This window comes from Varanus komodoensis, unplaced genomic scaffold (genome assembly GCF_004798865.1).
Source record: "Varanus komodoensis strain SLA01 unplaced genomic scaffold, ASM479886v1 scaffold67, whole genome shotgun sequence".
Taxonomy (NCBI): Eukaryota; Metazoa; Chordata; class Lepidosauria; order Squamata; family Varanidae; genus Varanus; species Varanus komodoensis.
The window spans coordinates 2844959-2859155 of NW_025336308.1; the positions used below are offsets into that span (position 1 = coordinate 2844959).

The 14197-nt window shown below is 47.3% G+C and overlaps 1 protein-coding gene across 2 annotated transcripts in view; it reads right to left on the reverse strand.

Moving 5' to 3' along the window:
* The window catches only part of ARIH1 (ariadne RBR E3 ubiquitin protein ligase 1), a 29601-nt gene extending 24432 nt beyond the window's left edge, over window positions 1-5169 (reverse strand). Inside the window, exon 1 of one of the 2 annotated variants that reach the window (XM_044450456.1) lies at window positions 1451-5169. In XM_044450456.1, the coding sequence (XP_044306391.1) occupies window positions 1451-1458 (8 nt within the window). In that variant the 5' untranslated portion in view covers window positions 1459-5169. The remainder of the gene's footprint in view (window positions 1-1450) is intronic. The other variant, XM_044450457.1, reaches the window with a different exon arrangement.
* Between the last annotated feature and the right edge of the window lie 9028 nt (window positions 5170-14197).

Below are 14197 nucleotides of genomic sequence, written 5' to 3' on the forward strand. Positions count from 1 at the left end.
CCTCTATTCTTCTCCATACCTAAACTCAACAAAGCTGTGAGACGAAGGCAATCAGCGGTCCCACAAGCACCTCAGGAAACCTCTGTAATATGCAAAACTTTCAGTTCTCACAGTAACATCCTGACATTTTAATCTGAGGGTATGGCTAGGAATGACCTACCTGAAACCCTGACGACCAGCTTATCAGACTAGACCAACTACAACTCATGGAAGATCGCCCTCATAGCATCCTACTGAAACCTACATGAATGGTGGAAACTTTTGCCTTGTGGTGGATTATTCTCCTGCTGAGAAAATTGTCTAAGAGGAAATAAACGTTGCTAACGTAAGTGATAAGCACGACCTCGGCTTGAGCAGAGCTCCGAACGCTCTGCCGTCATGCGATCTTCACAGATGAGAGTCAGTCACCTCAGAGGTAGATCCTCACACCCACATATACTACAGAAGACTCACCAGCTGCACGGGACGTCTACCTATGCACACGATCCCCCCAAAATGGCACTTTTGTTCAAGGGGCCCCCGGGATGGTTCCAGCATGCCACCACGCCACAGTTCGCACGAGAATGCGTCTCCAGTCAAGTGCCCCTGCCCTGCACCGCAGCTCTCCCCCTTCTTCCCTGGTTTGAGGTAAGCCATAATTTGACACTCCATCTAAACAAAGACTGTGTTTTGCGTTTGCCCCATAGTTTGGAGACCATGGCTTGATCCCGGTATTCGATTTATAGTTCCCGGGCACATACAAACCATTCCTTGCTGGTTCAAGCAAGGCAGCAAACTAGGATTCACCTCAACCTAGAAGAGGAAGGGAAGGATTTGCCGTGGGGGGGGGGGGGGGGGACCCCCTGGCTCACCTGAACCACCTATTGTGTCGCTCGAGGACCGGCACGCTCACGCACGCTGCCTGGCAGCACTCGCCCACTCATCCAAGCCCCCCGCCCGGCCTCCCCGCTTCTTCGTTCTGGTGCCTCCAGGTATGACGGACTGCAGTCCTCACAGCGACCAGAGAGCCAAGTCAACTGCAGTGCTGGCTGGGAGGGCTCGGGAAGGCCACTGGCACCGATGCGACGGTCCTTCTGGCACCAGGTCAGCATCTTCCTCTTCTGAGGCATTCGGTGGCATTTAAAAGCAACCGGGGGCATTTCTGCCCGTCCAGCATTTGAGTTTTCCCTTCAGTTTGGGCAGCCTTCCAGGACCTTCAGATCTTTTGGATGTGAGCTCCTAAGAGCCCCAGCAAGCACTGCCAGTGGCTAGGCATGCTGGGAGGAGCCATCCAGCGAACACCTGGAGAGCATCAGGTTGAGTAATACTTACGAAAGGACACTTGCCGAAGAAGCATTCAGGATTGGGGGGGGGGGGGGGGGGGGGGGACACTGATCTACATCTGGCTCTGGAGGTTACTAGGAACACCTTATTCATGTCAGAATCCACGAATAAAAGGGATACCACTTACCGCTCCATCAGCTTTTCTTTATCCCAGTTGAAATGACTAAGTAGTATCCTAGTGATAGTTGCTGGATTCTAGAAAAAGAAAGGCATTGAAGGGGAGGCATGAGCAATGCAAGCACAACCCTGAACTGGACGCTTCGTGCAAAGCTCGCTTGTTGTGTGCTAATTCCCCTCACGGGTGTTTGGGACGGCATCCATGGTTCTACCCCCTCCCACATATTTTTTTCAGATCACCCCGGGAAGTGTGTAATTTGTCACAAGTAGTGCAGGTCAGGGCCAGGTCCCAAGGCCAGGTCCACTGTGTGCCCAAACAGATGCAGGATGCGACCGTTCACTCTTAACTGGTGACTTCTGAAACATTTAGATCCACTCCCAGGTAGAGAAAGGGTACAATCCTGTGCATGCTCAAACAGGAAGACAAAACCCTTTCAGCTCTCAGCATTTCCCAGTCACCATGCTGGGGATGCTGGGAGTTACAGGACCCTTTTCCTGTCTAAGCACGTGCAGGATTGTGTTCTGAAGGATCCTGCCGAGAGAGTTAAGGAACACAAGAAGACGGCAAAGAATGACACTGACGTGATGGGCGAAGTAGCAAAGCTACTTTGGGTCCAAAACTATTTGGTTTTAGCGGATTGTTGACAAGCTGTTTTCCATAATGGCGGCACATGATTATGTTTGTCTAACACTATTAGACAACATTTATAAATAATCGTTCACAACAGCTAAGCATGCCGTGGCTCTACAACAATTATCAGCCTGCCTTTTAATAATTAGCTTCCCAGTACTTCTACTAAATAAAAGTTAAAAGCTAATTAAATTTAAGTTTTAAAAACCCTGGGCTTCTGCCACAAGAAACCTGGCGTTCTTTAAGGTACCACAACAGTTTGGGAGCTGCAAGTACCCCCATGGAGTCCCACTGAAAAAAGGCTGTAAATACTTAATTGTTACCGGGCCATCGTTTTGATTACTCCTTGTGATTAAGCACCTTCCAACCAGTCAAAAGGCCAACTCGGTTTGGAGCAGTACCTCAAGTCATTCTCCACCTATCATTTACTTCCAATAAAGCTTGCGTTTTTTGGTTATCTGCGCTCTTCTTGTTTCTGCTGCACTTCTACAAACCTTGACGCTCTTCAATTATTACACCACCTCCCTCTTGTTTTTCAATATTTGGGCGCCCATCTTCTGAGCTCAGTATTAGGAGACGCGAATACTGGGATATTGGAGCTGTACGCCCTGATTCATCTGCATTTCAAACTCTCCACATGCAGGAGCTCCCTAAAACGAGGGAATCCTTTTTCGACCGCCAACCTAATACAATATTTTTAGAATGAGTTGAGTCCCGGGGTTTCCCACCTGCACAACACAGAGCAGAGATGAGACCTGCAGTGCTGCATTCAGAGCTAGCTAGCACATCTATAACTGGTAAAATCAGCTTTATGGAAGATTTAGTCTTTTCTACATTTTGTTTGACGAACAAAGAGGAAGCAAGCAAAATTACAGTTGTTTTGCTTTTAGAGATTTCAAGAAAATTTCCAGAGTAATCCTTCATAGAAATACCATTGTTTCAATACTCTCAAAACAGGAAGCATGAGCAACTGTCTAGGGAAAATGCTTCCATTTTCCCAGTATCCAGAGCAAGTAACAATGGAGATTTATGTTCACCCACCGTCTGGAGGTAGGTATGCTACCTGAACACCCATCAAAAGTGCGGGGCCTGGACTCTTAACACGCAAACAGAAAAGCTACCCATAATGCTGAGCTTCCCTGTGTCTATACTCCATCCCAAGATGTGACCATTTTGCGCATCACTATTCCTGGGTGAAACCCACAAACTGTGCAAATGAGCAGAGCGTGCAAACCATTTCCATTTTTCATTGTTTTGAGTCCTCTAAACCCAGAAACTGAGGAGCAGTCAGTTAATTAACCTAAATAACCCAATAATGCCAGCTGCTTGTTGCTAGATAAACTCTGGGCTGCTTAACCTCTAAACAATCCAAAGCTGCTGAATTCACATGTTAAAAAACAGCCCAGGAATGGGTTCATTAAAAGTGGCTCATACATAGCTTATGTGCTCCATTTGTTTAACCTAGGAACTGTGAGGACAACCCAGAAATTACTACAGTGATATGCAGACCAAGTCACCGAGCCATATTTCAACAGCACAAACCTTTGCTTAGGATTATGTGCAGATCAGGTATTAAAGTTACACAAAAAAACAAGATACCAAAATTCACTCAGATTTCGTTTCTACTGTGCATATCTTACATAGTCTAATTTCCTAAAAGTAATCTTGTAATGGACAAGGATTTTAGGAAAACAAGATTGTCTGTAAGTATCTGTTCTGACCACTCCAGTTCAGAAGAAAGTACAAAATTTAAAGTCTTTTATTATACATGTCCAGTATGCAGACCTTTTTCAAGATGTCTCAGATTTAGCTTTAGGGGAAAAAAGGCTAGGGCAATCAAAGCAGGGCTCATTTTACAATTCACAGTATGTTTTAAGTATATTAGGATGGGCTGCCGCCACCACATTTTCTGACTAGGAATGGGCCAACTCCCCTGTCTCAGTTAGAATGCATTTGTTCTTTTCGAGGGCTCTCAGTTTTCCTAGCATCTCAGGAAGACCTAAGCAATTGCCAATGCCTTCCTGCCCTGGAGCAGCCCAGGGCCTCCCCTCACCCTGTTATGCAAGTTCCCCCACGGGCTCCTTAGCACAAAGTTCTCCGGGAAGCACGGTTTCCCGGGATTCCAAGGTCCCATGATTCTCGCTAGAAGGCAAGTTTCAGCAAAAGAGAACAGAAGGGACAGGGCAGCCAGAAATGGCCTGAGTTTATTACTGAGCCTAGATGAAACTCAAAATGCATTTCGGCTTAGATTATAAGCCAGTGTTGTTTTATTTCCAAACTCTGCCCTACCCAACTGCAAAGCCGAGCACTAACACAAACTTTGATGCTTATAGGCAGAGATTCAGCAGCAGCTCCAACCAAGCAGCTGTTCACACAATGACCCATCTTCTACAAATACAGCAGACTAGTTCAGTCTTGCAGCGCACACTTGCTCAGTAAAACCTTAAGCACCCGAGCACCGAGCACCAGCTGCAGAAGCATTCAGCACGATGTCATCTGGGACAAGAGTTAAGACTGCCAAATGATCAGAGTTGGAATTTTGTCAAAGTTTTAAGACAAGCATCCAAAGCACTCTTCAACCCACCCTGCAACCCAAATTCATAACATATCTGGAAAGTTCGGAACAGTTGTCAGAAGCCTACAGTGATAACTTCATACAGCAGCAGTTCTTCAAGGGGAAGAGAAAATGTTCCTTTTATACTGCAGCATCATTTGAGGAGGAGGAGGAGGCTGCCGCCAACTGCCGTATTAGCTGTGGGTAAGGGGAACTGCAGTCCAGTACATTTGGAGGGTTACTCTTGCGATGAGGCAAGCTGCTTTTGCGAGTGTCTTAAAGCCAGCAAGTGTATCTTTTCCAGCCCAATTAAGCTGAACAAAGGCCACCATAGGATGATCCATCAAAGAAGAATACCAAATGGTTTGAGGATACAGCTTCCACTATATATGCCATGGGAACATTCAATATACATAAGCAAGCTTCGGTCAGAGAAACCTCTGTAAACCTCGGACTAAGTAATTACACTTTCTAACACCACGCATATCTACTGAACGGTATCACTAATAACATACTTCTATGGGATAACATATTAATCTTCAATATTTTTTCAGCCACCCTTATGCCCGACTTCTAGCATAGGACCCACTGTTCTCTTCCTTTTAAACATTCTAACCCAAAAAGAACTCTAAAAATTTAGAGGCAGAGCCCCCCCCCCCCTCTTTTTCAGAGACCTGTCCTTCTATACGGTCTCCCTCTCTATCTAATAATGCTTTCAGTCAATTTGTCTGGAACAAAGGTTAAGCTAACAGGCCTATAATTTCTGAGATCCTGGCTGATCCCTTAAAAAAGCAACTGGTGCTATTTTAGCCATTCTCAGGTTCTCTGGCACAAAGACCGATTGATCATGGAACATGTTTCATATTTTTGCTATAAAATCAGCAATGTCATATCTGAGTTCTTTAAGAATGCTCTAGCCGGGGGACAGTAGCACATTCCTAGTGCTAAAGTCTAGTACTGATGCCCACATCACTTCAGTGCAGACGTCTGCCCCGTCTACGTTCCCCAGTCTGTAGGTTATTATGTCGCATTTGACCTGCAGAACAGGAACTCCGCATCTGACCAGTGCACGTCTCTCTGCTTCCTATAGCACCCATATCCAGAGATGACGACACCCCACCAGATCACACCATTCCACCAGGTTTCAAAAACTCCTGCTTTATCGAGGTTCTCCTTCAAAACCAGGCATTCCAAATTGCAGATTGGAAATTTCTAGCTTGAGCAAAGGAACCCCTGGGAAACCAACGTCACTTGCAGGAAGGAGACGGAGCAGGTAGAGAAGCGGCTAAGCCCCCTCTGCTGCTGAAAAGGAGCCAGGCTGCCCAACCAACCCCCAGCCCGCCTCTAATCTAGTCCCTGATGCCAGCTTAGAGAGGACGGTGAGGGGACATGGACGGTGGTGGAACTTCACTGGTGCCCGTGAGAGCAGCCGCTCTCCCCACTCTCCCTGCGATTCCTGCCACTCTGCACCCCCACTGTTATCTCCTGCCCGATTTGGAAGTTTGACGCCCCTAAAATAAATCATGTTTAGATATTTAAGTATGTCAGTAGTGGGGCCCAAGTGCCAGCCATCATGTAAGAAGCAGTCCTCAGAAGATCTGACAAAAGAAAATGTCAGTGGAAAGACAAGTCATCTGGAAAAAACACAGTGAAAAGTGGGGAGAAATCAGACCTGATGGTGGTTTCTCAGCGGCATCTGCCAAAGAGTTCTGAAAGCAGCAATTAAAATACTGCACTGACATTAGAATTTTGCAATTTGAAGCTTGCCTTTCAAAAAGCTAAAATGCACACAAATTGATATCCTGGTAGAACTGGAAAAACTCGTCTCTGAAATCTGGTAAGTTTTTGATAACACAATTAAAAGGGAAGCATGAGCACCTTCAGAATGCAAGAAGGAGGCCTATGACTTTTTTTCTGTCTGGAAGGGCATAGGATTGCATCCTGAATTGAGAAAAAAATCACCAGGATAGTAGAAATATGTTTCTCGCCTCGTAAAAACATACTGGGCTTGTTGGCACTGTTATTTTCTCTGCAAATCCTGAATTTACACAGCAACTGGGCATGAAAGGAAAAGTGCTTTAATTTAGCATCCTAAAGAGGTACTGGCTTTTGACGGAAAAACTTAAAAATTGAGTCCATAATTTGCCCACATACTATCACTGAATAATTCCAGGGGCACTCCTATGCAGGTTTAGGCAGAAAAAGGGCCCACAGACAATATTCTACACAAGATTATATAGGAGGAGACCAGTATAAATACATTTCCCTGTAACACAACAGCTTCTTCAGAGGGACCCCTCTGACAGTCAGAGAAGTTAGGATATCCGTCACAGGTATTCACAAAACACAAGAAAGATGGTTGGTTCCCAAAGGTTACCCAAGCCATGAACAAATTCTATGCATGTTTGAAAATATTTTCGGCCTACAAAAACACACACACACAGACAAGTCCTGCCAGCTTACTCTAAACCCTCAGAGAGCAACATGTTACGTAACACCTCCTTTCTACTTAGGTCTGTGCAATTACGATAACACGTGTGCCCCAAGACTGCTGGTTGCCAGGAGAGGGAAAAAGTCAGCTGCCCTGTTCCTGCCAGCAGCCCCTCCTGCAGTTAAAAATATATCATGGATCTGCAAGTTGCTAAAACATCACAAGCGACAGCTTCAGTGACAGCCTTAGTTTCTGACATCGCTGCCACAGAAAGCAGATTTAAAAACTTATTTTTCAAAATTGATTTTTAAATGTGAATCTGATTTATTGAAAACACTTTCATTAAAAACCATTATGTAGCATACCAATTTTTTCTAACAAAAATAGCATACTACATTAAATCTTAACATGCTAAATCTACATATATACTTTCATAAAAGTAAAATCCTCCACATATCAAACGTGGAGTTCAGTCTTTCATCTTACGAAAAAGGCTCTATCCAGCCGAACGGTTGCTCCTTCTTGAAAGTTCCAGACTTTCAGTTTCCCTGGCTATATTCATACCTGCAACAATACAGGCCAGAGAGGGCTCTTGTTCAGAGATTAACAACTGGCATTGCTGGGCCAAGAAATGCAGAAAGACGCTGCAGGATGGACAACATCAGTCCTTCAAGAAAATCCAAGCCATGAGCTTTCTGAAGAGCAGCGGCACTGTGACTATGGAAGCTTGCTTCCCCCCATCCATCATAAGCACGCTGTTTCCATTTGCTCTTTGCTTGGGCAGGGCCTGGAATGGCAGAGCAAAGCTTTCACTGGGGAAAGGGGACTGCCTGGCATGCGTTCCCCGGGATTCTCATGCCGCAGCTGCAGCCCAAGTGTAATCCATCCCTAGTATAATCTATTTCAAAGGAAGACCACCAAATCCTCAACTTTTCAGTGCAAGCAACCTGAAGTAACATAAACATCTTGTATTTTAGTCTGCAGTGCTGGGACTGCGACGGGGCAAACCAATGCTGAAGGAAATGGGTGTTTTGCTCCGGCTGGAACCTTCTCTGCTGTATTTTAATGCTGCCCGTTCTTTAAAGGGCTAAAAGCAGGAGACATGCTCCACCCTTTACTCTGAAAGGCAGCCTGTGACGCAGATTGGGTTGAGTGTGTGCACACGCACAACTGGCTTTGTTTCCAAACACGAATCTGAACCCGGTCCCTCTGCTGTAAGCCGAAAGGAGCAGCCACTGCATCCCATCAGCCTGGCTCTCCACACTCAGCCACCCGGTGACTATTTTAATAGTCACCGAAATAACAATTTGGGAGTCAAGCCAACTGTGTTGTACTGGACGCTGTCAAGAGATAGCAATCCACACTGAAAGGGAGATGCGCCTCCCACGGCAGCAACTGCGGGCATCTGACTCGCACCAGTCTCGCTACCACCGATCTGCGCCAGTTTGGCCCCGCTGCCTGGGCTGCGCTTGCGTCCTGCGTGGGTTTTTGTGCGGTTCTAATCTCAAGAAGTGCGAGAATGTGTGGTCACACTGCTGGGACGTGGAGTTAATCATACAGCCATTTCCCGTGTAAAGTAGTAAGATGACTCCTTAGCTATCACAAGCGTGTTCTGGGGAAGGAGCGGGTCAAAGGAGAAGAGCGTGTGACCCGGCATAACACACACCAGGGCGGGGGGGGGATGCAGCGCAGCACTGACCACTTCTATCTCGGAGGGTCGGATAACGTACCCTCAGGGCCACCTTACTGTGACGAAGGAAAGGCCATGGCAAGCCCAAGCCTTTCACTGTTTCCTGCACACACTGCTTTCACGCTTTGCTGCAAATTCATTCTGTGAACTTTCCAGCCTTTGCTTGTACTCACACAAAGATTTCCCTGACTCTGTATTTCAGTAATATGGTGGCTTAAGCCACAAGTCTAGGCAGGAAGTTGAGTAGCTTGCTGCTGTAGCTGAACTCTTGTCTTGAAGATGCGAAAATTATTAGACGAGTGTTTGCGACTGTTGACAACCATCTGCAAAAATCAGCAGGCTGAATGCCCGTGCACACTCCTTTCGCACCACTGCGTGCTGCAGGTGGCCTTTTGTGCTCTCGTTTTCGCGTGCGCAGCCTGCATCTCGAATACAGGCTCGGCTCAGCAGTAAACCCGAACCTGGGCTCACCGAAGGCCGGGGCTCACATGACTAAATGCTCCTCTTTGCCAAAATAAAATTCCCACCGCATAAAAACAACCCTCGATGACAGAGGAAGGATTTCTAGCAGGGCCCTTTGTCTAACACAAGTCCCTGAGTGAGAATCACATTAACCTTCGTCTGCTTCTCCAGTGGAACATCCAGGCAGGACGATCACCTGCAATGCTTTTGTGAAGGAGGCTAATTCACTTCCCCCCTGCAGAGCTAGCACTAATTTTTATTTTTACTTTAACTTGTGTTTGTCTTACGATGCCTGTATCACAGTTGGTGCAGTAAGTCATCCCGAAGTCCCTTAGCACAGCCCATGAAATTGTATCGGTTGCAGAAGCAAAATGGAACACAGACAGGGCCACGTCCTACCAGTTTCCTTGCACTGTGTGGATAGCAAACGAAGGCGGGTGGCCCAAACTGAGGGAAGAGGGCAAGGGAGGTGCGTGGTGGGGAGGGGAGGGGAGGGGAGGGGAACAGAATGGAGGCGGCAAGGGGCAATTGCAGCTACCTAGCAGCTGACCCCAAACAGGAGGCCCCAAGTGCCCCCCACCTTCAGTGACTGTAACTATATTCCCCTCACAGTTAAGACGATGGGAAGGATGGCAGGCAACGGGCTCCGACTGCAGGTGCACCTAGAAGAGGGAGGTGCCAAGGAGCAGGACCCTCCGACCCAAAGCCAGCCAGCCCCACACTTGCCGACCTCCTCCTAAGATCTGGGACAATCGGTGAGGAAAAACAGGAGGGGGGAGAGATCGATTTGAAGGCCTTTGCTTCTGAATTTCCCTCCTGCAAAGCCTGATTTGGGGGACGGGGAATGAAAGGAGAGGAATTACAGAAGGGGGAACTCGGCGGGAACGAAGAAGAGAAATAACATTGGCTGCTTTAGACAACAATATTGCAAGTAAGCGCATGACTGAAATGCCTGACTGGCAACATAGTAAATAACTCGCTTGTGCCACATCTACAGCCTCAAAGTAAAGCGAACAGATCCTTCACAAGGACTCCTTGCATCCTGTCACCTGGGGGCACTTCCAACCACGAGCACGAGCGAGGGCCACGCGGTGTCTGGGCTGGCCTGCCTGTTAGCATCGCCTCCTTTTTCTTCGTCCTGGAAGGAGGTACAGAACTTGGCAGTGGTCAGACCCACAGCGCTTCGTGTTTATTTTTCTGTCTTCTCTGCCATTTCCAAGATAACAACAATAGGAAAATGGTCTAAATGGCTTCACGTTTCCAGAAATGTAATGCCTAGAAAAGGACTAGGCCCCCATCCCATGCATTCTAAAGAGGACAAACACCAACACACGCCTGACTCAGCATCCCTGCACTCTGATATTATACAAGGATGCAAATATGTCTTGTGTGAAGTAGCCAAAGTGTTTATATTCAAGGAGAAAAGTAAATTAAGAACATTCAGTTTTCATGGCTTCTACGCTATCAGAATTTCGCAATGGATGACTCAAGTTTGAAATTTGAGGACAAAGGTGTCTGAATAAGAATTCAGAAAGATAATTAAGCTGTGACAACACAAGGTCCAACATGTTTGTTAAAGCGATATGCAAACGTAAACATGTGGCATTATATAAACTAGCTAGAAAGCTCCCTCCTGCTCATTAGGTACCTCTGATGTAGCTGTTGGTATTGACTAAGCACTTCAGTGCCTTCTGTCAACACGCACCCCGCCCTGAGAGCCCTCGGGGCTAGAGGGCAGGGTAGAAATGTATTAAATAGATAAAAATACAGATGCGTAATTGGCTCCTGCGAGGGTCACAAAAGAACCCCAGAACGGCTCTAGTTCAAAACGGTTCCATCTTCACAGTGAGAAGGAATCTGCACCATACCAGAAGGTTAGGAAGTGGTTAAGAAACCATGTGCTAGCTCAGCCCGCCAAATATCCAGGCTGTGAGGAACAACAGCTGGGAGCTCACAACTAGGACTGTGCAAGGTGTTGCCCTCAGCCCCGCTCCAGCAGAGCCAGCGGTGACACTGGTGGGCCAAAGCATCTGGAAGGCAACGTGTTATCAACCCAGGATACGACCCAACCGGAAAAGGCCGGAAATAAAAAATCCAGTTGGCCAAATATCCTTGCTGTTTGACTCCTATGAACTTGTAACTCTTCAAAAAAGACATTCTGATACATATGCCCAGCTTGTTTTCCATACTGTGGACCGGAGCAAGGCAAGTTTGAGAGCAGGGGCTTTTTGAGTAGAACTCCAAGAAGAAATGGCGTTCTTTCACACCCATGGTTACTCGCCCCGTATCAGCTAGTACCCCACCCTCGCCATTCGAAGGGGGGCTTTTCAGTGGTTCCCCCTTCCATGAGAGAGACCCTTCAGGGGACTAAGGTGGCTTGTGAACTAACACCTGCACAAGTAGGTGGGCTTCTGCTGAGAAATGCGCTATCGCTGCAAAGTATACAACACAACTTCTAATGGCAAAAAAGCAGGGCTAGAGCCACGAGTTCCTTCATTGGTTATGTCCATGTTTCAAAAAATTACAACAGCTCTCCTGGAAGCACAAGTCAGCAAATTATTTAAACTGAAAAGCGACGGGGCAGATGAATACGTCATAGGAATCTGATGCACAGGCCAGAATGCACTACCATGGGCCACGCTGGCTGAGGCTAAGGAGTCCAAAACATCTGGCAGGCACAGCTCACAAAACCTGATCCACAGGTACAGGGATGTGAAGAGGACATTCGAGGCCTGTGCAGGCCCAAGGAGTGAAGGGAAGCAATCTCAGGCCACGACAAGCCCCAAGTTCTGGAACCACTTCCACAGAGGCTTCATCTGCCTGCACTTCTGTACACAGTCAGAAAATGCAGCATCTAAAAATGGAGGATGGCAATAAAACCCCCTGCGGCCTGGATGGGCCCACTCGCTGCAAGGGGTCAGAGTACAGGCCCTCCTAGACTGTCCCGTCTAAGTCAAGATAGCTGACAAGAGAAACATGAGTGTGCTGCGCACACACCATACCTGGTGCGTTTCTATCTACAAGAACAGGTATCCTAGTTCTGCTTTCCTTTTTCTTCATAAAGAGGAAAGCAGTGTGTGTATGCGTGGGGAGGGGGGGAGCTCCTCCCTCACAGCAAGGCAAAGTAATCCATGCATTGCCCTTTTCATGTCTAATTTGGTCCCAAGAACACCATGGCAAGCAAAGGCACCTGCACCCTTGCAGCAGTTTCATCTCCAGCTGGAGTCACACAAAGGTGTTGCTGAAGGGAATACAACTCGCAGGCTTCTCTGGCTGCATCAGCCACTGGATGCATGCCTCCTACAGCGGCACCTCACCTGCCAGCTGAAGGGGGGCAATTATGCTGGATAAAACTGGGAGAATTATGATTTCCAAACAAGGAAAATAGCCCTAAACTACTCTTTAGCACCAAGCAACTCAGCATTAACCAAAGCAGAATTAGAAACAAAACTTTGACATGGGTTAATATTTTTCAGGGCAATTGAAGCACACAGATGCTTCTGGGCATCCAGAACAATTTTGACTTCCTTGAACACTAGAATCTCTCTTCAGTCTCACACCTCAGAGCTGAAGAATTACCCTTGTGGGCATCAGGGAGTAATTAAGCAAGGCCTCAATACATTTGCAGCTCATTTACGCTTACTAAATAGATGAATAAAATCAAATGCTTAAGAATGACTACCAAAGTCTAATAATAAAGATAAAAAAATGTGTCCATGCTGTAGTTGTTGTCTGTACGGAAAAGATATGTGTACCTATTTTTAAATGTATACAATGGTGCCTAGGATTTTTCTGTTCATGTTTTAAGAACAGCAGTCTTCAAGATTGGAACATGCTAGGCAAATGGGCTACAATTTGCATGAAGGAATGCTTAAAACAGAAAAGGCCATATATTAGGAAAAATAATTTTTATAAGCAGGGCCAATATCAATCCATAAATTTGACTGTGTGAAGAAGTTACTTAGCACACGTTTCTGCAGACTGACAACTCTCCCACAAACACACTTATGTAAAATAGAAGCTGCAGTCAAAAGTGAAACAGTTGATGCCTCCTGGAAATTGAGAGGGTCATTCCACTTCAGGTAAACTACCATAACTTTAGATTTTAGACAGCTTCCGTATCTGTAAATAACCACCCCCCTAAAAGAGCGGGCAGGTCTTAAAAGTTCTTTGAAATTGTTCAGCTCTCAAGGACACACTGACAGCCAGAAACTTCACGCACAGAGAGATGAACTCTGCCATGCTGATGTCATTTTCCAACTATGGGCAGCTGCCTATGTACAAGCAAGGAGGTGGACTCCATTATCAATCAGAATCTGTACAATTCAACCGTGGGACTGCAGCATACCCCCAAATCCACAGCCCCAAACTCTTCTGCAAGGGATTGAACTGGCTTCCTGACCCGAGAGGAGTAGTAATTTTCCCAGCATAATCATCCTCGAATTTCTTGTATAGTTAAAGCTGAGCCTTCATGCTTCTGACTCCACTGTTTACCTGGGTGGGTGGATGTATGTACACACACACCCCACCCTTTCTGCTACCAATTTAGGGCAATTTAGTAGCTTCCAGTCTACAAATGTTTGTGCCTGATACAGTTGTGTGGGTTGCATGCAAATTTGGCCACACGTAAGAGCAAGCCCGTTGGAAGAAGCCACGCTTTAGACACGGCTCCTTGCTTGTACTGCAACAGGCCTCCTCCAGCCATGGCAGAACAGGGTCCAACCGGGCGCCTCGTGGAGCACCGCACTCCCCGCCGCCCCTCGCAGGGGGGCCGACAAGCGCGCCAGCGGAAGGCGCGGCCCTGGGGGGGCCTCGGCGGACCCGGGGCAGCGGGCATGTCCGAATGCGCGCCACCCTCCTTCCCACGGATCGCCCCGCCGGGACGCCGGGCCCGCTCCCCGCAGCCGCCCGTCCGCCGCGCCCTCGCCCGCGCCCGCCGCGGAGAGGGAGGGAGCGCGCCTCGCAGGCAGCCCAGCGGCGCCTGTGCGG